Source organism: Suncus etruscus, chromosome 11 (genome assembly GCF_024139225.1).
Source record: "Suncus etruscus isolate mSunEtr1 chromosome 11, mSunEtr1.pri.cur, whole genome shotgun sequence".
NCBI classification, from domain to species: domain Eukaryota; kingdom Metazoa; phylum Chordata; class Mammalia; order Eulipotyphla; family Soricidae; genus Suncus; species Suncus etruscus.
The window spans coordinates 31,779,063-31,806,138 of NC_064858.1; the positions used below are offsets into that span (position 1 = coordinate 31,779,063).

The following is a 27,076-nucleotide window of genomic DNA, read 5'->3' on the forward strand; positions in this document are numbered from 1 at the left end:
ACAATTTTTATTTTGATCATAGTGGCTTACATATTGTTGACAATAATATTTTAGGTACATATTTACATAAAATCAGGGGGGATTCCCATCACCAAATTGTCCTTCCTACACCTCCGTTTTTGTCCTACCTCCCATATCCTCTTCCCTCACCCCCAGGGTTGCTAGAATACGTGGTCTCCTCTGTATCTAGCCTACTACTTAGTAGTCTTGCACCTGTTTGGTCCTGGTGCCTCCCTTATTTCCCCGTCTAACTGGGGGCGGGGGGCAGAACTAGCTAGTTCAAGTTACGTGGTTTTGTTTGAAGGAGAGAAAAGTAATAAACTGGGGTAAAAGTCTAATACGCCGAAAATAAGCGGAATTCTTTTAAGTCAGAAAACAAACCAGGCTGACTGAACCAACCCAAAGTTAATAGGAAATATATCCCTTTACAGAAGTCCAAGTTCAAGACTGTGGAAAATAATATAGAAAATAAAGCACTTATTTGCATGTGGGAATGCCTAGTTCAATCCCTGGCACTGCATGTTTCCCAAGCACCAGGTTTTGTGAAGCAAAGTAAACACTAAACTCTTTTTTCAGAGTCACAAGGACACTCTCTTTAGGGGTTCTGCCATCTGAATAATTCAGTTGACAACAGGCAATCTTGAGTCATCCCTACATTGATCAAAAGCTTGGGGAGGAAATGTAAAACCTCTTCTCTGACCATGTTCTGGCCCTTTTGGACCGAGGAAAGACACCCTGGGATCTCATGTAGTAGGTGGAGGTCATTTTTTAAAAGGAAGGTGACCACATATTGGGGGTTTGCCCTAGATTGTCCCATCCCATTTGATATCTGACCTTTGGAATAACTATAAATAGCATCACTTTCATTCACAAAAATTGCCTGATCACTCAACACAAAGAAAACTAGGGCAATGTTTCCAAAGAGTGGGAAAACGATGCAGAAAAGATGAAAATAGTTACCATACCAGTGAGACTAGAAGAGGTCAAGGCAAACTGGTTTTGTATCCAGTCTCTCAGGTCAAAGGATAAGAATCTGAGATAAAAGTCCTTATCAGTCTCTTGCTTTTGACTCCCCATGCAGATAACATACTCACTCCCTGTGTGCTGAATTGTTATGACTTTGACCCAATAGTTCCATTCCCTTGTCTTCTTAAGTCCTTGCAGCTAACCCCCTAAATGTTCAAATGTTCCTTTTGACTGTAGCTTTTTTAGTTTAATTGGTGCCCTCCTGCCTTCCAAAGTAGAAGGCTAGCATCCCTTCACCCAGCTGGAGGGTCAGGGTGTACCAGATCCAATATTCCCCAAAGCATATGTGGGAAAGCTGCTCTGCCCCTGCTGCTGACTAATAATAAGAAGTCGAATAGCACCTTTTGATTCTGATTTCCTCCGAGAGGCTGTTCTACAAGCATGGGGTCAACTTAAAGGAAGAAGGTTTTTGTTTAATATTTTCTCCTTTCATTAGTGCACTTAAATTACTTTCTTGCAAACTCTGCTTGTTACCTAAATGTACTAGCATTTCTGTTACCTAATTAGCTTTCTTATCAGAATTTCAACCAAAAATAACAAGAAATGTAATAATGATAAGGTAGCCTGCCCCCTCAAAACAGATTTCCTTTCACGCTTTATCTCTTGGTACCGTTCTGGCTTGTTTAATTAAAGTATCAGAAATTATTAGACTCAAATTATTTCTTGATCTAGTGCTCAAATTCTCCTGAAAAATGGTTTCTACTGCCTCAGTATTTAAGCCTTTATCTGTGTGAGGCAGATGAGTTTCTGCATGCATGCAACTAGAATCATGTAATTCAATATAATTTTGGACGAAGAACCTAATTTAACTCCTAAATAATTAGGCAAACAAATCAGATTTGGCTACACAGGGCTGCCATGAACTTTTAAATACTCTTGTCTCCTCGCCTGCGCTCCTGAACAGCATGAATGTGCAAAAATCCCGATGAGACTCTAGCATGAAGTTGGGAAATTCAAAACAAAGATATTACTTATTTTTTCATTAGAAGGATAAAGATAAAATCCACCAAGGTCACTAGTATAAGATGCACTCAAGACAGGCAGTGATGTCTGTTACAGACTTTAAAATCATTAAAGAGAAAATACCATTAAAACCCAGCAATGAGAATCAAAAAAACTATAGGACCAACCAATTGGGAAGAAACTACATCCTACTCTGGAAAAAATCTCTGGATTGGAATCTGTTTCTTTCTGCTGGAGCTGTTTGAGAGGTTCACTTTCTTTGGAGTTGTCTGCAATATGATTCCCTTTTGTACCATCCAGCTGGGCCATCAAAATTCTCAGGCAGCTATCTTGAACTTATGTTTCATTGGGATTTCCACTCTCACCCCTTTGCTTGTGGGATGGTTTGTTGATGTCTGTGGAGAACGTAACAAATTGGTCTATATTTGCTTATTTCTGCATTTTCTAGGTGAGTGCCTTCTTTGGGAAGGAATATTTTTCCATTTAATTGATAATTGTTAGGATTTTTAGTTTAGTTTTTTTTTTTGTCTGACAGCACAAAACACAAGAATGCAATGTATTTCATTATCTGTATCATATGAGGAATAGTAGTAAATGTGCTCTATCAATGGAGCCAGCTTAGCTGTGCTTTAGAAGATGATTTGAAAACTAGGCTAGTTCTACTGCTAGAGAAGGAGGGTCTCTCATTTGACACCTATTTTGTGATACTGACTATATTTTAATAATAATTACTTCTTTACATGTCTGTCTTCTTAAATCCTTGGTTGCCTCATCTCTCCCAGCCCCTTCTTATTCCAATCCAAATTTATAAGAAACTCTAAATGAAATATGATATCATTTGTGGTGAAATAAGATGAAATGTTCTAACAGATTTCTGGGTTCATATAGCAGAGCTGAGGTGGTTTTCATCAAATGGCAGTTTTTTTTAATTAGTCAGATAGTAATTAAAATGTGTATGAAGATCTCTGCTATGTAATTACTAGCTAAAATGTAGTTACTAGCTAAAATTAAATAAATTTAAACATTACATTATGCTTCTATAGATAGAAAAAAAGAAATAAAACAATAAAAATTAATATTAATATGTATTGTGTAAACCTTTTAGCATTCCAAAATAATCTGGTGTGGAATAGGGAGTAAATTGGTTGACGCTTTAGAATTTTAGTCAGAAAAATTCAAGTTATTCCATACAAAAAATATTATTTTGGGTGAAAAAATATTGGATACTATTATAGTTTAATAAGCTGGATGAGCATCCACAGTGAAAGGTTAAATCAAAGACCAAAAAAAATAAAAATTTAGAAGGTGATCTAAGAGGCAATGGAGAAGTCTCAATCCAGAAAGAACTTATGAAACAAATAAATAAAAATAAAGCATATAATTAAGAGCACAAAAAACAACGAAGAAACTTCAGGTTTCTGAACTGAGGATTTTGGAAGGTAGTGTGCTGTTAGAAATGAGAACCTGGGGCCCGGAGAGATAGCACAGCGGTGTTTGCCTTGCAAGCAGCCGATCCAGGACCAAAGGTGGTTGGTTCGAATCCCGGTGTCCCATATGGTCCCCCGTGCCTGCCAGGAGCTATTTCTGAGCAGATAGCCAGGAGTAACCCCTGAGCACCGCCGGGTGTGACCCAAAAACCAAAAAAAAAAAAAAAAAAAAAAAAAAAAAAGAAATGAGAACCTGAAAAATGACAGTAACATTCAGGTTTGGGGGACAGGGCAATGATGTCTGGGGAAGAAAAGAATATCAGAGTCTCAGTGTATGACGCAACCTCAAGGAGGTGAAACATTTCTTTACAGAAGCAATTAGAGTGTGCTCCATACTGATAAACTTCACTGATTCAGTTATGGGAAATAAAAACGAAATCCCTACCTGGCAAATCTTCACTCAACAGTCAATAAATATTTGCATTGTCTACTCTACATCAGGCATTATTCCAGGATCTGGGAGTACATCAGACAAGATAACACTCTCTTCTCTGACAATGTAGACTTTTTGGTGCAGCAATAAGAAAACAAAAAGTACACTGATATTATGTTAGGTGGTAATAATTGCAATAAAATAATGAACGATGGTTAGGAAATAGTACAGATTAATATGTGATTCTGAATGTGGGAGTGTTTTTCTGTAAGGAGAAATTTAACCAAAGATCTGAATGATTAACTCTTCATGGCAACAGGCCACATCAGTAACATTCGATATCTTCTTTCTTAATATAATTATTTATCTCACTATCATTACATTACAATTTTGGAACTTGACAAACAAAAAGCACAAGTCAAGTCCATGTTTATTCATTTTCCTACTGAAAGGTGTTTTTTTTTTTTTACCTATGCCCCCTCCCACAGCTGTCATCTAATTCTAACCATGCGCTATGTTTCAGAGATCCTGTCAAAATGTATTACCTGTCTCAACCGCCCCCACCTTTGCTCAAAAAAACAGGTTTCTTTCTGAGCCATTTCAATGGCCTCTGTCTCCAGTACATATACCAATAACACAAGATTCTTGAAAAAGTAAACTTTTATACAAATTTACAAATACTTTGAATACATGACCTCTTGCCATCTAATTCAAATGTGCCTTTCCAGATATTTTTGTTCATAATAATCATTTTATTTCAACTCAGAAATAATTTTACAGATGCATATAGGCTAACAATGTTTAAAACCATTCTTTTCTTCTTTTTTTTTAATTAATATCTTTTTTAAACACCTTGATTACAATTATGATTGTAGTTGGGTTTCAGTCATGTAAAGAACATTCCCCTATCACCAGTACAACATTCCCATAACCAATGTGTCCTAATATGGCATTCCAATTATGTTAACCTTCTCCAAGCCTATTTTCCCCCATTTCTGATCTTACACATGCTCTTTTTCTCTGCTGAAGCTGGCACCTTCCTTTATCGTTCTACCTCCAATCTAAAGTGTGAAACCTTAAGCTTTCAAGACCTGCACAATGTTTCTTGCTTTTCGCTCTGTGCTTATCTACACTCTGATCATACCCATATGTTTGCATTTATCATCTTCTCCAATGAACTCAGTAACTTTCTAAGAGAAGAGCCAGTGAATCTCTCCATCCCTAGCTCTGAACTAAACAGAGAAAGGACAAGTCTTGTCACTTTATAACAGTATAGATACATATATGACATATTTCTATGTCATTGTAAATAATATTTGGAGCTAATGAAATCAGTATGTTCTGAAATTCACTCAAAAGATACTTTCTAAGTCAAAAAATTGTTCCTTTTCCAAGTCCCTTTTTTATTTATCTTTTTTTAATATGATTTTTATTTTGATCATAGTGTCTTACATATTGTTGACAATAACATTTAGGTACATATTTACATAAAATCAGGGGGATTCCCATCACCAAATTGTCCTTCCTACACCTCCATTTTTGTCCTACCTCCCATTTACTCTTCCCTCACCCCCAGGGCGGCTAGAATATGTGGTCCCCTCTGTATTCAACCCACTACTTAGTAGTCTTGCACCTGTTTGGTCTTGATGCCTCCCTTATCTCCCCCTCTAACTGTAGGCAGGACTAGCTAGTTCAAGTTGCGTGGTTTTGCTGGAAAAAGAGAAGATATATAAACTGGGGTAAGAGTCTAATACTCCAAAAATGGGTGGAATCCTTCTAGAGGCTCTCATCATCGATTTGGGAGATGAAGGAGAAAAAGAAGGTGAAACACTCCACCAGTACCAAAAAAAAGTGTCAATTATCCAGTAAGGACTCCAGCTATATTGATAAGCACCACAAAAAATAGACGAAAAACAAAACAAAACAAAACAAGACAAACAAAAACAAACAAACAAACCAAAAACACGCCATGGTCTTGAAATAAGAAACATGGCATAGCACATAACGAAAAAAAGATAAAAGAAGAGAAAAAAATAAGTATAAGTCCCTTCTTTTAAGTAAATGGTTTCTGTAAGTAGCAATCTTCTGCCCATTCTCTTGAGCTAGCCTGTATCTCGAAGAGAACTACTGAATGGTAGGGGAATGTTGTTTAGTTCTGCATCTGGCTAATTTTGTAGAAATTATTAAACTCAGGGATAAAAGAACTTGTCATCAAAGATCTGTGAATATGCTTATATTCCACACACTGTGAAAGCCATAGGAAGATCAATGGAAAAATAAAGGTATCTATTTGCCTTTAACCATGTAAATTCCCCTATGGAAACAGTTTATACCCCTTCAAAAAAGCCTAATTAAAAATTTTGGAATACAAAAATACCATCAAAAACATTTCTGACCAAACTGGTTTATAAAACTATTGATTTGACCATCTGATAACAGAAATTCTAAAATGTCTATATCTGAATCTGAGTCTGTCACTCCTTTTATTTTCTTTGTTTAATGGGAATGAGAAAACTTATCATCTGAACTCACTAAGGATTTTCAAAATGAAACAACATAAGCTAAAATGCTTTTGCAAAATGTAAAGAGTACTGCAAAGTATAGAATTGAATAACATTTTACATTAAGCAAAGATTGTCTCTAAATGCTGTACCTGGGAGATAGAGGTGAGAACATTCAAACCTTCTTGTTATTTTCTGTCTCCCTGTAACTCTCTGGCACTCCAACTCTTTTCAACTCTTCTGCAAGATTTCTCACCTTCGCCAGTGACTTGAAAGCTCCACTCAGCTGAAGGAAACCAGAGGGACTAGGGACTGAGAAGAATTTCCCTCAGGCTGATGATGCAATCAAATTTACATCAAAGAGCTTAGTGGGGGGGGGGGGAATAGAAAAAATTTAATTATATACATATGGAGAATCTATATGGATATAAATTTTTAAAGTCAATGGAGGTAAATGTGAATATATGTTTATTTGAGCTGGAGATAAGAATGGGGGTCTGAGGCTTTAAGGAGAGAGATGAGAGATTCATGTTATGGAAAGGGTCCCTCAGAGCTATAACAAGAAGCTCCATGAGGAGATACTTGTCTTGCCAAACAGTTAGAGGCTCTCTGATAGAAAGGTGATTTCTGATAACAATTCTGATTCTATAAATACTTCCAATTTTTCATTCTTACTAGGTTGTTAAGAGGATGTAAAAGATCCAGATGAACCTGCAAGAGTCTTAGATGATCTTAGTTAGAAATAAGCCACATGCCAAAGTGACACCTCTTAGGAAAGTATGTTTGAACATCTTCAGGGATCCGGGAAGAAAGTGTCCTCTTCAAGAAAAATGAGAAGGTCATTCAAAGAATGAATAATAGGGAAGGACAGTATCTTCTCACTATAAGAACTAATGTTCTTAAAATGTTTTCTTCAACAGGCATCAGATATATCTAAGACTACCATGTTTTCCATCACTGTTGATTAAGCACAGATATCTTGTTAACAATTACTTTCTCTGGGATTGCAATTAATTACAAGCATCCTTGGTTTCTTATATAATAGATTTCAGAATTGTTTTAATGAGTAAAATGGACAACATGATTTGCCTATATATTCTGAGAGAAAAGGAAGTGCAAGCTCCAGGGTAGAGAAAATCAAGGACTCGGATAAGCTAAAACACAGAATACAGATGTTTTCACATTTGGAAAACTTCTAACTCTACAATGGCCATGATTACCAAAAAAGACTTCAGTCACAAAGTGAGATTCTATTTATTGAGAGGAAAATAATTTATGTTGTGAATTGTTAGGTCAATGGTCCTTTGTACTTTTCTCCTCCTTTTTCTATCTACAGGTTCAGCCCTATTATCCATCATTGCTTTTCCCCTGGGAGACTTCTCTATAAGTTCTTACCATATAAGCAACATCCCAACTCAGGAGCAGACAAGGCTGTTCTATGGAGCACTGTTGGCCATCAGCTTTGGCATAGGTGGAATAAGATTCCTCTATCCACTGGGTACTTACAGCCTTCAGGAATGTGAACCCCAGAGACCACACGCTTTTTGTAACTGGTAGGAAAGAAATTTCGGTTTTTACTTTTCCTTGTGGAATTTCTATTGTTTGCTCTCTAGTCCTACTTGGATGGAAGTAGGTCAGTCTTTGTTACTAGTTGGCCAGGGTTAAAGACAATGTGGCAATGCTTGTGATGAGTCAGTCTGCGGAATATGAATCAAATACAAATCAACTCAGCTTCCCAGCCTCTTTGCAAAACACACCAGTGACTATGTCCTTTTACATTTGAAGTGTATCATGGCTTGTCATACATAGTATGTAGAATGTGGCTTTGGAACCAAATAAGCCTGGGGAAGTTCCAAATCTACCTAACTTAGCTGCCTAAGTTTCAGTTGAGTCATTTTTGTGGCTTTACAGTAATATCTCTCCTTGGATTTTCTTTCAGGTGGCAAGAATGTTGATAGGGAAACTTGTTAGAGAAACTGGTACAAAACAGGCGACCAAAGATATAGGTCTTCATTTATCTATGTTTTAATAGAGCAGTGGGGCCTGAATTACAAGCCCACAGTCAGGATAGAGAGAAAATAAGAAGGATATTTAGAAGCATTTTAAAATGTGCTCAAAATAGCAAACATCTCCTCTACTCTCATGTCTGCACCCCCAACATATGAGTATCTATTCCATAAAAACCAAACCAACTTTCTGTAAATATTTAAGCCTTCTTCAGGCTTTCTGTGTGCTTAAGGAACCAATTTTTATTAAAAAAACAAATTTTTGGTAAAAAAGTAATTAAAATATTAATCTCAAAGGACTTCAGCATATAATTGGTAATTTGTCTGATTGCTATCGTTAATCATGAGTTAATCGAACAGCTCTAAGATGTCTTTTGTTCTTTTTTTCTTGAGAAATAGGTTGCCAAATTTTAAAAATATATTCTATATATCTATCAAGAATAACAAGAGATAAGAGCAGTATAAAGATAGCATTAGACAAAATAAATGCCTATAGACAATTCATATGAAATTACTCAATAAAGCACATTTAAGAATAAATCTTCTGTAGGTAGATGCAGCTATTTGAAATACTCCTTTTTTCTTCCTCTTTTTCTATTTTTTCTTTCTCCTATTTTTGCTCTAATATATTAATAATATAAGGCACTCAGGCCTGTTTTGGATTTTATCCAAACATGAGAAAAATAACACTTTAATCAAAGGTGGAAGAAATTCTTTACTTCCTTATAACAAATTTTGCCTCCTTGACCTGCCCAAAGGAGAAAGAAAAATCCTTCTTTTTTATTCTATTCGGAGGTTTTAATCCTTAATTAGCAACATCATTTTGATTAAATAAGACTCTGGAGGATTAAGACTGGAGAGCAATCAGTTGTTCTGAAAGATAGCTCTGGAGAATTTATTGTACTGTGGTCTTAGTCACTCAGAGTTGTGTTTAATCAAAGTGACATTTCTCAGTGTTGATTACAAAGAAGACATTATATGAATGAAATATTTCCTTTGGGAAATGGTGGGGACTCCTGGGGGGTGGTCTATGCTTTAGGATTTTGGGAAGGAGAATAAGAAAGGAAGTGAAAATGAATTTCTGCGATTATAAGCAACCAGGCTACATTTAGAATGAACATTTTTTGATTTGCCTTTTAATATTTTCTAAATTCATTAAAATCACGGATGAAATAAGAATCTTGTGGTCTTTAAACTACTTAAAACGGAAGCACCTAGAAAAGTATACAAAGAACTGGGGTATTAACCCCTAATACAGTAACAGAGTGTTTAGATGGTAAACACTTTAGAGGTGAGTCTGGGTGTCTCTGCCTTGTTATGTTTAAATATAGAGAAACTTTTTCTGTGTGTGTTTAACTATAGGGAAACTTTTTTATGTTTATATTTAAATATAGGGAAACATTTTAACTGCAGAGAAACAGTAATAAACTCTCTGGAGAAATAAAAGCTAGGTATGGTTCTGCACATTCTATAGGGGTTGGTGACAAAGATGAACAGAGATTCAGCAGGAGGACCAGGCAGCTGGCAGAATCCTAGCTCTGCCTCTTTGGAGTTTGGGGGTTCTTTTGTAAGTTTCTTAAACTTGCAGAGCCCTTTGTACCTCTCACAAAATGGGAATACATTAAAAAGCTGTTGTATTGTTTACACGTGCAGGAGCTGAGCACTTTCTTAGTCAAATCATGATGGCTATTATGATGATCAGATACTAAAGATTCTATTATCAGATAAAATCCTACTCTAAATTCTGGGGGAAAGGGAACCCATTCAAGAGAAAGCCATCTTAGACTGGGTAGCTGATCCACTTACAATGTATTGCTTCAAGTCAAAAAAGCCTTTACAAATTACAAGTCTGATAAATGTAAGGAATTCTGGTAGTATATTCAAAAAAATAACATACCACTTCAATCCATTATTAACTCAAAAAATGTATCCAGCTCTTTTCCAGCACAGATGTCAGATCTTTATGGTATAGGACCTTTAATGAGAGGTGTCATTGCATCTAGACCACCTAAAGCTTTCCAATGATCATTTTAAATAGTATAGACTGAAAGTCTCCAGCATTGAAAGCACCATTTCTGTGTAGAGCTGCCAAGTGTAGGTGAGAAAACCACTCCCAGCCAACATTACCATCTGGTACTGGATCTTCCTCAACTCTATACCTCATGAAAAGAATAAAGCTTAACTCGCAGCAATCAAGAGGCATAATGATCAGCCTGTCAGATCAGAACCTGTCTCTCAACACTTTCCAGAATTTGAGGTATACAATTAAAAATCACCATGCTGGAGACTGCCTAGGTAAATACACCTGTGCTGTATCTTTTCTGAAGCAAAAAGAAAGTCGTCAATTAAACCAGCTCATGACCATCACTTTCAATCTTATTATAATTAACCTAAAATCCTGCTTTTACATCTTTACTTGTTTCACTGGACCCTTTGTATTTCTATCGGAACCTCATATCCTATTATAATCACTGATAAGAGTGAATTCTATATTATTTAAAGGCCCATTGGATATTGACAAAAGTTGATGAAAGAATCTAAAGATTGACTCATTCTGTTTCAGAAATTTTGAATATCAGTTTTTCAAATTGACCCAATATTACCCTTGTCTCAACAAAAATGCTCTGGTTTTAATAATTACTTGAATCTAATCTTGTTTACCTTTGGGAAAGAGTAAGGTAAAAAAACTTCAAATATATAATTCTAGAAACTGTTCTAACCTTCACTTGACTATTGTTTAAGATCAATGACTTTAAATCACAGAAGTCCATGAAAGATACTCAGTAAATATACTGATGCAGAAACCCTGCCACCAGAGGTCTCATTGGATCCAGAAACCAATAGGAATATTTTTCTTTGTGTTTTTGTTTAAACTACCTAAGTAGTCATATTTAAGACATTGTTTTGGATATATTTCAGTGCATAATTCCTTCCTTTAAACTCAGGGGGTTCTCCCTTCTCTCTAAAGAAACCCATATTCTCTCTTGAGTGTATTAACATTTCTTTTGCCTATTTTATTTATATATATTTTTGGGGGGAAAGGCACAACTGGTGATGTTCAGGGGTTACTCCTGGCTATGAGCTTAGAAATTGCTCCTGGCTAGGGGACCATATGGGACACCAGGGGATCAAACCTCGGTCCGTCCTAGGCCTTACCGCTCCGTGCCACCGCTCTGGCCCCTTATAAATGTTTTTATATAAACACTTTGGTTTACAAAGTTGACCATAATAGTTATTTCTGGCATTAAGTATTCTAAGACCAATCCCACCACCTTTGTAACACTTCCTCCACCATTTTCTCAACTTTCCCACCCTTCCCAAAGATTGCCCCTTGGCAAATACAAATAATTTATTTAATCTTGCTTGTAACAAGCAATTACTAAATAAGTGATCACTAAATGGTAATGGAATTATTAAAAAATCTTTATTAAAAGCTAATGTGTTAAAATTGTCATATCTTGCAATGAATCTTAAAATTTACTGAACTATTTGTTGCTAGTTGAATACTCTTGTTGGTTTTGTTGAGTCTAAGTGGCTTCTGTGATGATTTAAATCTAATTTGGTGGATTCTCACTAGGATATGTTATTATGAAATATGCAGATGTCATGCGATTGTGAATTCTCTAGGATTTCAAGTATCTATAAAGCTGTGCCTATAAACTGACACGGTGGTGGCTGTGGGTCATAAGTATGTTTGCCTGGGCTTAAAAAATATGGAGACAGGGGAGACTTCCCTTCCTGATTCAGAAAAGACCTCAGAAATCTCAGGCCCCAAATCAAAATAATTAAAGTTTTGAGTTATTAGGTGGCTCTGCAAAGATTTATGGAAAAAATGGTGAAGTTGGGTCATTGGCATGGTGGCAATTGTGGGGTGTGCCAAAACTTCAGCAGTCTCTTGAATCTTTTAATAAAATTCCTTTAAAAGCAAAAAAGACAGAGAAGAATCACTATTCTAGAGAATTAGGGGTATTCATAGAAGGTAACTCAGTGATAGAACACATATTTCTCATTTTTGTGGCTCTGGGTGTGGTTCCCTGGAACTTCCAAAACATACACGATTCCTTTTAGAGAGGTACTGCATAATTTTAAAAATTACTTGAGAAATTATCTTTAAATCTTTCACAGACCACTCTGTCCACATTTTGGAGCATGTTAGCATCTTAGCAAGTGATTTTATATTTTGAAAACAATTGGAGACATAGGAAGGGTATTACAAATGTAATAATACCAAATAATACTTCAAAAACTGGAGATATTGTTGCAAATAGATAGAACTGAACAATGGTTGAACAAACTTGCAGCATGCTAAATAGTTTTAGAAGATCTTTACAATACATAACAATTTTCCACTGTCCTTTGAAAAATACATAATAGAGAAATTTTGTCAAAGAGAAACAAAATATTTCTTTTTTTGGGGGGTTGGGTCAAACCCAGCAGCCTCAGAGGTTACTCCTGGCTCTAGGCTCAGAAATCGCTCCTGGCAGGCTCAGGGGATCATATGGGATGTCAGGACTTGAACCACAGACCTTCTGCATGCAAAGCAAACGCCTTACCTCCGTGCTATCTCTCTGGCCCCGAAACAAAATATTTCTGTGTACACACTTCAGTAGTAAGATTCTAATTTATAAGACACAATTTAAAACGTTTTATGGACTAATTTTAATAATACTATTAACATTTGAAATATCCTCTAAGTTGCATATTGAATATTGCTTTCAAAGAATCACTAGACCTCACAAATTCTGATGGCATAATCAACAGCCAAGGTTAATTACTATTACCTTCTCTGCCCCAAAACAGTAACTACCCCCTCTTCATCTTTACTAAAAGTGTACATTTTCAGCAAAAACATAATACTCTTTGAACAATATATCTGTAGAAATCAAGGACTATTAAAAGGAAGACTTCCATTTATTTCTTACTGTTCTGGTGTTCCCTGCTTTGTCCTAAACATCATAATCTATTATAATTTTATAATGGCTAGTGACTGGACACTCATTTCATCAACAAATATTAACTCAGAGTTTTTTGTTTGGTTTGTTGGTTAGTTTTTTTTTGGGGGGGGGCACACTCGGTGACACTCGGGTTACTCCTGACTATTCGCTCCTGGCTCGGGGAACCATATGGGACGGTGGGGGATCGAACCATGGTCTGTCGTAGGTCAGCTGTTTGCAAGGCAAATGGCCTACCGATGCACCACCACTCTGGCCCCAAGTTTTTAACTTTTGTATATGAGGTAATAAAATGCGTTGATCAATTATAATGACTAGACTTTTAGCAAAAGAAAAAGCAACAAAGAATAAAAAGGGGCCAGAGCAATAGCCCAGTGGGCTCGATCCCTGGAATCCCATATGATCAACAGAGCCTGCCAGAAGTAACTTTTGAGTGCAGAGCCAAGAGTAACCACTGAGTTACTGAGTTGCTGGGTGTAGACCAAAAACCAAACAAACAAACAAAAAAGAAATGTAATAAAAGCATACTTTACATAGGTGAGTCAGGGAAAGCAAGAGAAAATAAAACATGTCTCTACAATCTAATTAAAAATAAAATGTTCATTTTCATTCCATTCACCAAAAGCTATATCTTTCCTTATTAACTACCTTTCTTTAATGATACTGCTTTTATTATTTATTTATTTATTTATTTTTTATTTTGGGGCCACACCCGGTGATGCTCAGGGGTTACTCCTGGCTATGCGCTCAGAAATCGCTCCTGGCTTGGGGTATCATATGGGACACCAGGGGATCATACCACGATCCATCCTAGGCTAGCCCATCCCCATGATACTGCTTTTAAAAGTAAATGTGATGTAAAAAAGTGTAAGTTCTTATCCCTAGTAGATAAGAGCTTGTTTTTAGACGTAAAATTTCCCCTATTTTCAATATGCCTTTGCAGGAAGAAGTGGTGCTACATTATATTGCTGGTGGATTTGGGGGTGGAGAGAGAAGAAAACAGACCCATGACAAAAACTAAAAATATATATGCTCAGACATAGCTAAAGAAAAAAGAGTTTCTTAAAAAAGAAAAAGGCTTAAATAAAAGACATAAATAAAGGAATAATGTGGGGCCGGGAGGAATAGCATGGAGGCAAGGCGTCTGTCCTTCCTGCAGAAGGACATTGGCTCACATCCCGGCATCCCACATGCTCCCCCATACCCACCAGGGGCAACTTCCGAGCACAGAGACGAGCACCCGCTGAGCGCCGCCAGCTGTGACCCAAAAGAAGCACAAAACAAATCAAATAAAAAAAAAGTAGAACAAAACAAATAATAATAATAATAAACGAACAAGGGGAGAAAAAAGAAAATTGGGGGTGGGGGAGAGGGAATAGTACGTGGTAGGGGTTATATAGGGTATAGGTATGGATTGTTCGTGGTTTAGTTTTGTCTCTTAAGGAGGATTCCTATCTCTGTGTGCTCCTGCCCCCATATAAACATATAGAAGATAGCTTAGGTATATATTAATGTAGAGAGGTGGGGAGGGCAAGAGATACGCTGAGTACGGAAAGATAGGTAGGTATAGTACTTGTAAGGAAAGGAAACTAATAGATCAACTTTTGGATATGTATAGGTCTCGTGTCTCGAGTACTAACCATTGTGTTAGTGAGGTCTATCTATATAGGTGTTTACCCTTTGCAGTGTTGTCCGCAGCACCCTATATATCAGCTTTCTTTCCTTTCCTATCGAGGAGGTAACTGTGTGGTTTTTATTTGACATGGATTGAATTGATGGTAATGAGAAGAAGGTGGAAGAGGGAGACAAGAAGAGAGAAAAGGGGAAACAAAACAGAACAAAACAATCCACCAATTAAACAACAACAACAACAACAACAACAACAACAAAAATATGAAGTAATGAGAAGAGAGGGTAAAAGAGTAAGGGCATGTTAGTTTGCTTGAACGTGTTCGATGCTTAGGCCTTGTACAACACAGGGACATCTCCCACCCTAAATGTATGTCATGGGGAACCAACCTAGACTCCAGGGAAATAGGTGCCGACCGTCCAGCCTTGACTCCTGGATCCCAGACATAGAAATGACAGAGTTCTCTACAACTGCTCCCGGAACAAGTCCCCTCCAGGGCATTCATCCTGCTCTGAAGCCAACATAAGCCAGTTCTAAATCTATAACCTGACAAAGAGGAAATGGGATCAACTAGATCTAAGAGTAAGTTTTCCTTCCTCACCAGCCAACAATAAGACAAAATCAGAAGACATGTCACCCTTTGATCTGTGCAAAAACCAAGATTACTATATACAGATGACTGGTTGTTACAACCTGGTCAGACAGTACGCATCCCGGGACCTTTTTTCTGGAAATTTGGCATTTTTAGAATGCTTCTTAAAGTAATTCGATGAACTGATTATTCTTTAAAAGACTTAAAGTTGACAAGTCATCCAACAATAAAATAGAGACCAAATGATCAGTGATGCTTCTAACATTTCAAATTTGCTGAAATGAGTGTTGAAAAAACACTCATTCCCTCGGTATTAAACTAAATCAATATTGCTAAGTGCATAATAAAATAATTTCTCTGAATTCTTTAAATTATCCACTAATATTAGGGAGACCTCAATATTTGTCTCCCCTACTTGATATCTGTTCAAGTTAGGAAAGACTATTTTGAAACATTTCTTCTAAAAATCGCTAAAAATAAATCCAATATATATCAGTGGATCAGTCTAAGAAATGACAAAATATTTCGGTAAATTTAACAATTATCACTTAATAAAGTTTATTGTTTAAAATAAAGCATTTCAATGGTTAAATTTTGCAACAAGAATGTTTTTTCCTTATTTGTATTCAGTAGCAGAGAATCATGTGAACGACAACAACAACAAAAAAAAACTACTACTTGTATATACTCCTAGTTATTTGTAGTTTCCAGTCTGTAGTTAAAAGTAAAGAAACATTTTTACTGCTGCTTTCAATTTTCTTTAATCACTGGTATTTGTTTTGCTTTAGTGCTTTGCTCTCTGACTTTCTGTGTGAAAGGTGCTTTGTACATTCAATTTGCTAGTAAGCTATGAGATGAAAGGAGCGTTAATGGTGAGTTTGAAGACTGTGGATTTTTATTTCTTTTTTTTTTCCTTACAGTTGATACATACACAAGTTCACCCTTAATTATCTATGGCTTGTCCTATCCATGGATCAACAAAGGCATATATAAAAATGACTGTACTGGGTAATTCTTTCAGAAAATTACACAATCAAATAGGTTGGGTGGCATTTGTTAAAATGCATTTAGTACTTTAGGTGAAATCTCTTCCTACACATAAGATATTCAACACTATAATTCTTTGGTCCTAACTGCCTTTCACAAGATTTAAGTCTTAGAATAATTGTAATTTTCCTTGACCCTCTTTAGAGCAATTTAGTTTACAGATTTTCTCAGCAATGCTTAACACTTAAAACAAAAAAAAAGTTTTCTAAAGATTGAAGAAACTATAGCATTGCTTTGTGTTCTGGCTTCTCAGTTGCTACAGCTACAACTAAAGTATACAGATTGTCACAGCATGAAAGGATGACCCGAGGCTGAGCTGAGGGACTTCATCCAGTTGTTCTAGAAAATTCTAACTTTGCACTGCACCTACTTTGTAAGAAATAAATTGTTAGTGAATGACAATAAATCTGTTCATTCAGTGTAACCATATTTAACACCTGATTACTTTCTTGGGTATGATATAAAGATGCAATTTTAAATGTTTGTTGGACGAACTAGTTTTATTTTTTAATGAGACACCATGTTCTTCATCAAGCAGTTACTTTATTATGGGCCCAGAGCTGTGCAGTGCCTATGGAGAAAAAGAAACTAAAAACTAGAGATAAAAACTAGACTAGATGATAATCTGGGGATTTGACAATATAAAGAGAGAAAACACTGACAGAAGTACAATAATTGGAGCAAAAATATCTGGATTTCAGAAAAGAGAATTAGTATTTAAGAGCACAATGAAAGAAGGAAAAGGATATGGGAATTAGAGCACTGTGGAGACAAAACAAAACAAAACAAAAAGAACAGGTATGTTTACAAGACAGTGAAGAAAGCATCTTTATTCACACTTCTTTCCAGTAAGTGCAACCTGTCAATCTACTTTCCTTTTCCTATACTACCCTCTTGACCAGTAGTTCACTTGAAGCTTTCATCCAGACTATTAGAATGAATTAGCTGTAAAGCTATTAGTGTTCAGGTTCCCTGATTCATGGAGGGACATAGCATTGATTTTTACATTTACTTTTATAATAACATTGCTTTACATATCATTGGTTTTTAATATTTAAAACAAGATTATTTCAGTGTCTTTTTCAATTCCTTTTAATGTCCCAACACATAAGAAATAAAATCTGAATTCCTTAGCATGGACTTCAAGTCTCTACACAATGTTGATTATTATGGTTCCTTCTCCATTCATTGCTCACTCTGTTCCAACTTCTCTCTTATAGTTTTGTCCCTGCTCAGCAGTTATTAAAATAAATTTTAATTTATTAAAATTAACTTAGGGGTTACTTAATAAATAAATAACAAAATGACCAAACTCATAGAGAATATTGGTGGTTACTTAGTACTAAAAGGTATAAACTTTAATAAAAAAATAGTCATGGATGTTATGTATAGCAATTCAACTATATAATACTGTAATGAATATTTGAAAATCTCTAGAATATATATCAAAAGTGCTCATAAACAAAAGAGTAGTTATCTGGTTGTTTCATATATAAAAGCCCATAAACTCTATAAAAATTTACCAATTCATCTACACTTACTGTAAAGTAATAGTCTGGTTACCTGGGGATAAAGAGACCGAGGCAAGAAAATGTAAGAGAGGGATTAAAAATGGCATCAGAAAACTTTTGAAATGATAAAAATGTTCAATATATTAAATAAGGGGGGTAATTTTGTGAGTGACTACCTATTAAAAACATGTCAAATTGAATACTTTATTTGGGTGTGGTTCACCTGGCAATTCTGAGGTTATTTCCAACAGTGCGTGGGGAACAATATGGTGCCAGAAATTAAACTGGGGTTAATCAAAAGCAAGTTAAACAACTTACTCTTTTGTAACATGTCTATGGCCTCTCCCAAACTTATACAATAAAACACATGTAATTTATTATTTTTTAATTATATATCAATAGTTCTTTGTAAACAGTAATCAAGATATTTTGTAATTCGCATTAAAAGTTATATCAGTGAAACAGATATAGCCACAGTAAGTAGACCCCAAATTATGTGGTCAACTCATTTTCAATGCAAGTTCAAAAATTCAATAAGAAAAAAATGATTTTTTAGTCAACATTTTTGGTTATTGTGAGGGGTTTGGGCCACACTTGGTTGTACTTAGGGATGACTCCTGTCAGTGCTCAGGGACCATAGATGGTGCCAGGGTTTGAAATAGTATAAGTCACTTGTAAGTAAAGTAAGCACTTAAATCTCTAAAATATCTCTGTAGCCTCTAACATATAATTTACTAACATAATTGTGATATATGAACTGAATATCATATAAGAAAAAAGAATACCATGCTAAAAATCAATTCAAAGTAATTAATTAGACTTTCAGAATATCTAAAGACATACAGCTATGAAAAATAAAATACAGTACATGTAATTAGATGTAGAATACATCACTTACATGATACCAAAAAATGTGAACTAACAAAATAAATGAAATTTATTAAAATTTAAAATTTACTACTGGGAATATAAATTCGAGCACTTTTCTGGCATATGAGTGGTCAGGCACTGCAAAAAATATTTTAACTAAACTCTGTGGTTTTAATCTTAGGGTTTTTTTTTACACTTTTATTAATTTATTTGTATACCACTTATAAGAGAGATCATCTAGTGACAATCTTTTCTCTTTTTTTGATTTATTTTGCTTAGAATTACACCCTCAGGGGCTGGAGAGATAACAGGGAGGTAAGGCGTTTGCCTTGTATGCAGAAAGATGGTGGTTCATATCCCAGCACCCCATAGAGACCCCTGACCCTGCTAGGAGCAATTTCTGAGTGTAGAGCCAGGAGGAACTCCTGAGCACTGCAGGGTGTGACCCCCCCCCCAAAAAAAAAAAAAGAATGACATCCTCTATTTCTTTCCATATTCAATCTAATAGTAGAATTTTATCTTCTTTGATAGAAGAATAATATATTTGAAAGTTAAATAAGATATATGTTCATTTATGTTGACTGTAGAGCTATTTAAAGTAGCCAAGATATAGAAAACAAAGAATCAATGTTGAATGGATAAAAACCATATAGCACAGATAAATTCTTTTTATTTATTAATCTAACTTTCTTTTTATTCACTAAGAAAATAAAAAAGCAAAAGATTTTCAAAGCGCAGAGATGTACTTAGATTGTATATAGAATGTTTATAAATCAATAAGTGGAAAGCTATTTGACTACTGTAATATGGAGGGTTTCTGGGAGAGGTCAGAATGTCAACCCCTATCCCCATTCCTCTCAGGTTCACTTCTTTATATCTAAAAATTTTTGGACAAGTATATTGCAATTTTTCCTTTACATATTATTTCAAACCTATTTCTTCTTTTCTAAATATTTACTAGCACTTTTCCATAGTCAGTCATTCCTGAGTGTTGTTTCTTTAACTTAGAAAAAAAGGAAGAAGGAAGGGAAGGAGAAAGTACAGTAAGAAAAGATGGATTGAGGAAGAACAAAATGGTAGAATGGACCAATTAGAAATACAGAAAAAATGTCACAGGATAATTATTCTTCAAAGATTTCACTCTTAACAGAGCCATCACCTTGATTGAGAATATATCAGATGATCTTTATCTTCCCAGTAGAATATAGCAAATCACTGTACATTTCTCTGATTATGTTATGCTACATGGAAAATGTGAAAAGGATTTTGATAAATAATTAAGACCACTAATCAGTTCATTAAGGTTAATCAAAGGGGAGATTATTCCTGTATCCTGGGTGAGTCTAATCTAACCAGTGAGTTCTTTCAATATTAGTGATAAATTTATATTCTCAACGTTAAATTTATTACTGTTTGTACATCTAAAACATATATTATAAAACCATAGCATTTAAGTAAGCAAAACTTACATAATTTTACATCAAAATGTTATTTGTATTAGAAATTAACAGTTATTAACCAAAGCTTATGTTATAACCATAACTTTTTTATTTTTTTAAATTTCTCATTTAAGCACCATGTTACAAAAATGTTCAGAATTGAGTTTCAGTCATTCAATGTTCATCACCCTTCACCAATGTAACTTTTCCACCACCAATATTACCCACTTCCCTCCTTCCCCACCCTGACTGTCTTTGGCACAGGCATTTTATTTCTCTTTCTCACTATCATTGCCATGTCATGGTAGTTGTCAGTGTAGTTATTTCTCTAACTGTGCCCACCACTCTTTGTGGTGAGTTTTATATCATGGGCTAATACTTCCAGTTCTCATCTTTATGTCTCTGAACATTATTACCATACTGTCTTTTTTTTTTTAATCTGACAGATCAATGAGACTATTCTGTGTCTCTCTCCCTCTAACTCTGATTCATTTCACTCAGCATGTTAGTCTCCATGTTCATTCATGTATGGGTAAATTTAATGATTTCCTTTTTTCCTAACAGCTGCATAGAATTCCACTGTGCAAATATACCCCATTTTCTTAAGCTACTCATCTGTTGTCGAGCATCTGGGTTGTTTCCAGAGTCTGGCTATTGTAAATAGTGCTGCAATAAACATAAAACTGCAGAGGGCATTTTTGTATTGTGTTCTTGTGTTCCTAGAGTATATCCCTACAAGTGGTGTTGCTAGATCAAATGGGAGCTCTATTTTCATTTTTTACAAATATACATAGTGTTTTGGCATTCCCACCAGCAGTGAATGAGAGTTCTTTTCACACCTCATCCATGTCAACACTGGTTGTTCTTGTTCTTTGTGATGCGTGCCAGTCTAATGGCATGAGATGATACCTTATTGTTGTTTTGATTTGCATCTCCCTGATGATTAGTTTGAATAAAAATGGATTAAAGACCTTAATAGCAGACCTGAGACTATATATAGAAGAAAACATAGGTAAAATACTCCATGACATTGAGACTAACAATATATTCAAGGGGGAACCACTACTGTTCAAACAAATGGAAACAGAAATAAACAAATGAGACATTACACTGAGAAACTTCTGCACTTCAAAGGAAACACTGACTAGGCTACAACAGCCACCCATGGAATGGGAGAAACTATTCATTCAATACCCATCAGATAAGAGACTAATTTTTAAGATATACAAGGTACTGATAGAACTTAAAAAGAAAAAAATCTAGCCTTATTAAAAATGAGGAGAATAAATGAGCAAACATCTCCTCAAAGAAAAAATGCAGATGGCCAAAAGGCACATGAAAATACTCCACATCACTAATCTTTAGGGAGACACAAATCAAAACAAAATAAGGTATCATCTCATGCCATTAGACTGGCACACATCACAAAGAACAAGAACAACCAGTGCTGGCATGGATGCGGTGAGAAAGAAACTCATTCAACTGCTGGTGGGAATGTCATCTAGTCCAGCCTTTATGAAAAAAATAAATGGAGATTCCTAAAAAAAAAAAAAAAAAAAAACCTGGAAATTAAGCTCCCATATGATCCAGCTATACCACTCCTAGGGATATACCCTAGGAACACAAAAATACAATTCAAAAATCCCTTCCTCACACCTATATTCATTGCAGCACTATTTACAATATCCAGACTCTGGAAACAACCAACAAGCCCTTCAACAGATGAATAACTAAAGAAACTGTGGTACATATACAATGGAATATTATACATACATACATCAGGATAGATGAAATCATAAAATTTTCCCGTACGTGGATGGACATGGAAACTATTGTGTTGAGTGAAATAACTGAGAGGGATAGAAATAGACACAGAATAGTTTCACTCATATGTCAGATTTAAAAAAATAAAAGCCAGGGGCCAGAGTGATGGCGCAGTGGTAGGGTGGTTGCCTTGCATGCGGCTAACCCAGATTGGATCACAGTTTGACACACACACACACACACACACACACACATACACACACACACACACACACACAGCATCCCATATAGTCCCCCACACCAGGAGCAGTTTCTAAGCACAGAATCAGGAGTAACCCCTGAGCATCACCGGGTGTGTCTCCATAACAAAAAAAAGCAAAAATATAAAAAAAGACAGTATAGTGATAATACCCAGAGACAATAGCGATGAGGGCCGGAAGGATCAGCCCATGATATAAAACTCACCATAAAGAGTGGTATGCGCAGTTAGAGAAATAACTTCACTGACAACTACCATGACATGACAATGATAGTGAGAGAAATAGAATGCCTGTGTCAAAGACAGTCAGGGTGGGGAAGGAAGGAAGTGGATAATATTGGTGGTGGGGAAGTTACATTGATAAAGGGTGGTGTACATTAGATGACTGAAACTCAACTATGAACATTTTTGTAACATGGTGCTTATAAAAAAAACTATTTAAAAAATAAATAAGAGGCCCTATGGGTGAGTGTATAGAGGGAAATGAACCTTTTTCACTATTGGTCAGAATATTAATTTTGCAAATTTATGAAAGCATAGTTCTTTATAAACTAAAAGTGAAATTCCTCCAACTTCTAGAGATGTATCCCTCAAATACATAAACATTCAGTCAAAGGGATCGAGGCCCCCTTAGTTCACTACATCAATATTAACAGTATCCAAGAGTGGGAAACTTGCTACCTTTGACAGGTATCTGGGAAGTAGTGCTGCATATAGATGCAAAGATGTACTACTTAGCTATAAAATAATACAATCCTTCCATTGGGAATAATGTGGAAAGATCTACATAGAGTGATGATTATTGAAGTCAGAGAAAGATAAACATGATTTGATTTCATTATATGTCGAGCATAAAGAAACAAAACAAGTGAACTCCAATTAGCAACAGTTATCTGAAGTAATTCAATGCCATTTTTTCTTGTCTTTTCCATATCCAGGTCTTCTTGGATCATGAATCTAAATGCTGTTGCAGTCTTTCTGGGAATATCTTTTATCCAGTACTCAGGAGCCTGGACATTGGTTTTACTTTTTCCATTCATTTCTACACTTCTGATTCTGATAACCCTTCAGATGGTACACAATAATCTCATTTATCAGTCAGAAAAATGTAAGTAGTCATACCTTTCATTAATCTTTGACTTTTATTGTTTTCTCAAAACATCGTTTTTTGGGAGAGGACCACATCTGGTGGTGCTTAGGGTTTACTTCTGACTCTGTGCTCAGGAATCACTCCTGGTGGTGTTTAGGGAACAAAATGGATGCCAGGGATCAAACCTGGGTCAGCCATATGTTCTTCAGAGAGAATACAGGCTGCTCCAGAGTGAAAATAGGCAAGCATAGAGACAAGCAAACAAGATGTATGCACAAGGAAGAACAAAGCCTTGAAGAACAGACTCTACAGTTTTTCAAATCAAAGGCTTTTCAAAAGTCCATATATTTCAAACAACACCTATGTCCCTTGAACTACATACCTTATCCCACCACACACATGCATACTTGATTGCTATTTCTCTTTTTCTTTTTACTTTATGACAAATTTGGTAAACTTTTTCTTTTGGGGGGGGGCATGTTTGGGCCATACCAGTGGTGCTCAGAGGTTACACCTGGCTCTGTACTCAGAAATTACAACTGGAAGACTCGGGGACCATATGGGATGCTGAGGATTAAACTCAGGTGAACTGTGCGCAAGACAAATGCCTACCTCCTGTGCTATCTATATGGCCCCTAAATGTGGTCATTTCATAAATAGTTCTCCTAGTCTGGAGATGTGAAGATGCTGATTAAATACATCTGTTGTCACCCAACAAATTCTTCCCTATGTGTACCATAATTTCTCTGGTGACCTATTTCATATATTCCTATTCCACCTATTCCATCATATTCCAATTAAGGGAGCAAAATTTCTTCATAAATAGTGTTATATACTTTGGTCAAGAAGCATGATGTCTAGTTATTCTTGCTGACAGCATCATGAATGAGTCTTTCCTAAGTTCATTAGTACATTGGAAATTGACAAGTGATGATAATCTTTGTAGTGTCCCCTTTATTGTCTACAGTAATTTCTTAAAGGAAAAAATCTCATAAACTAATTATATAGAGGTGCATTTTATATATGAAAATTAAGATAAATGCCAAATTCTTTCCCTCTATTGTTACATTTTTAAACGAAGAGTTTTAATATCCTCTAAAGGTGACCTACTTTATTTTAAATTATGGTCAGTTTTAGAATTTAAATTCATAGACTTAGAATTTTGAAAGTCTTTTATTTTTCTTTTTAGGTCACAACCAGTGATGTTTAGGGATTAGTCTTGGCTTTGTGTTTATGAATAATTCCTGAAAGGTCTTTGTAAACCACTCATAGTATCAGGGACTAAACTAAGTGAGGTAGGCCTCTTGCCAGGTACATGCCTTACCATCTGTACTATCTCTAACGCCCAGAGTACCTCATACTATGGCCGGTGGGCTACATGTGGCCCACAGAAGACATTTAGCCAGGCTGCTGGGTGTTCTGACACTACTCTGTCCTGCTTAGCAGCCAACTCATTCCAGGCCACAATGCACATGTGTGAGAGTGCACTGCACTCTCTAACTACCCTCCTTCTCTCTGTCTCTCTACTCCTCTTAGTCTCAGACAGTGATTCTTAAACAATGGCTGGCAGGCCACAATTGTTTATAGTTGTTTTTTTTTAACTATAGTTTGGCCCTACAATGGTCTGAGGGACAGTGAACCAGTCCCCTGTCTAAAAATTTCAAGGACTCCTGCTAGCCACTCATTGGTGAAATTTTAATTGATGGGTTCTTTTTTGTTTTGGGGGGGGCCACACCTTACTATGCTTAGTGTGCTTACTATGCCACACCTTACTTGCCTCTGGATTGTGCCCAGAGATCACTTCTCACTGTATGTGGAAGACCATATGTAGTACCAGGTATTAAACTCAGGGAAGCAGCATGCAAGACATGTGCCTTATTTGATTCACTGTACTCTCTCTGATTGCAGCATATATCTTATAAGATACATACCTCTTCTTAACAATAATGCAAACCACAGTGTCAGAAAGGAAAAAAATAGGATAGATAGATGATAGATAGATAGATAGATAGATAGATAGATAGATAGATAGATAATAGATGATAGATAAGAGAGAGAAATTAAATGTCTGCCAAGAGGCAGGCAGTGGGAATGGTGGGAGAAAGTGGGAGGGAAACTGAGAGCATTGGTTTTGGTGGCGGGAAACATGCACTGGTGAAGGGTGGTGTGCATTGTATGACTGCAATTCAATCCTCAATCATGAACAATTTTTAACTATGGTATTTAAATAATTATTAAAAATATTAGTTGAACATCTTTTTTATGAAAATAAGAAAATTTGCATTTCTCTCATTGAATTACCTGTTTATATTCTAGACATAGTTCTATATTTATGCATTTTCTTTCCATTTTTATAGTATTTTATATATCGGGGTACTAACTTTATTTATGACTTTATTCATGACTAAAATTGAAAATATCAGCCTCAAATTTTTCATGGATCTTTTAACCTTGTTCTTGTGCTGTTGTCCATAAAAATTATATTAGTTTTATGCATAAACTTTATCAGGTTTTGTTTCATCTTAACAGGGAAGGTTTGCTTATAAATTATTGTCTTATTACTTCTAGATTTTTGCTCATGTTTGAGAAGTTTTCCATGCTCCCAAAATAATAAAGGAATTCACTTCTATTTTCTTATGTACATATATAAAAACCTTTATCTTTACATCTCTGACACATCTGAAAATATATTATTAAATATGAACTGAAGTTCATTACTTTTCCATAGGACTGTCAAGTTATCTAATCTCACATATAAAAATATCACTATGTCTCCGCTTCTCAAGATTTTGTGTACTGCCCATGACATTTCTAGAGTTCTATTCTGTTCCTTGGACAAGCTATATATTTACTTATATAATTTAACACTCACCTATTTTTTTATGTACTTTCCTTTTGCCACTACCACTGTCCAATCCATATAACTAATACAATGCAATTAGTTGTATTTTGAAAATAAAATGTTTTGTCTTTTACTCATTTTTTTGCCAATACTGGTAAAATCAGGAAGGATATTGAACAACCTTTGACAAACCAGATTCCTAGAGTAGCCTAGGTTTAGCTTTACCATTCCATCTACTACATTTCATTCATTCAATGTATGAAAATAAAATAGCTTGTTATAGTTTGGGTATCTTGATTCTATTGTCATTGACTTTGGCATGGGTTTTTAGTTCTCAACAATTTTTTTCAAGAAAGTATTTTAAACTATGAGTCTCGGTTAACTCCAAATTGCCAAAAAAAAAAAAAAGGAAAATGTAAACTTTTATCAAAAGATGATGTGGCATTTCCTGGAATAATCATGAAATAATTTGCAGTGGGGTATTAAATATTTATGTAAATTTATATTTACATGCATCCTACTTCTAATGTTTTAGATTCAGATTTACTAAAGAACAATTCAGCATCCACTCTCTTTCTTCCTAGGCTTCTATTTGAAAATGTTTTTATCTGAGTGAAGAAATACAATTCTTCAAGTAATAAAGATCTGCATTACCAACTGTTTGCCTCTAGCCTGTTGTCATCTGTTCCTTGCATATTTTAGCATATCCTTTTCTCTGAACAGT

The 27,076-nt window shown here is 35.5% G+C and overlaps 1 protein-coding gene across 1 annotated transcript in view; it reads left to right on the forward strand.

Moving 5' to 3' along the window:
- The first annotated feature begins 2,127 nt into the window (after nucleotides 1-2,127).
- The window catches only part of SLC15A5 (solute carrier family 15 member 5), a 109,064-nt gene continuing 84,115 nt past the window's right edge, over nucleotides 2,128-27,076 (forward strand). Inside the window, exons 1-3 of the mRNA XM_049782900.1 lie at nucleotides 2,128-2,437; nucleotides 7,687-7,903; nucleotides 23,359-23,528. Coding sequence (XP_049638857.1) covers nucleotides 2,128-2,437; nucleotides 7,687-7,903; nucleotides 23,359-23,528 — 697 coding nt within the window. The remainder of the gene's footprint in view (nucleotides 2,438-7,686; nucleotides 7,904-23,358; nucleotides 23,529-27,076) is intronic.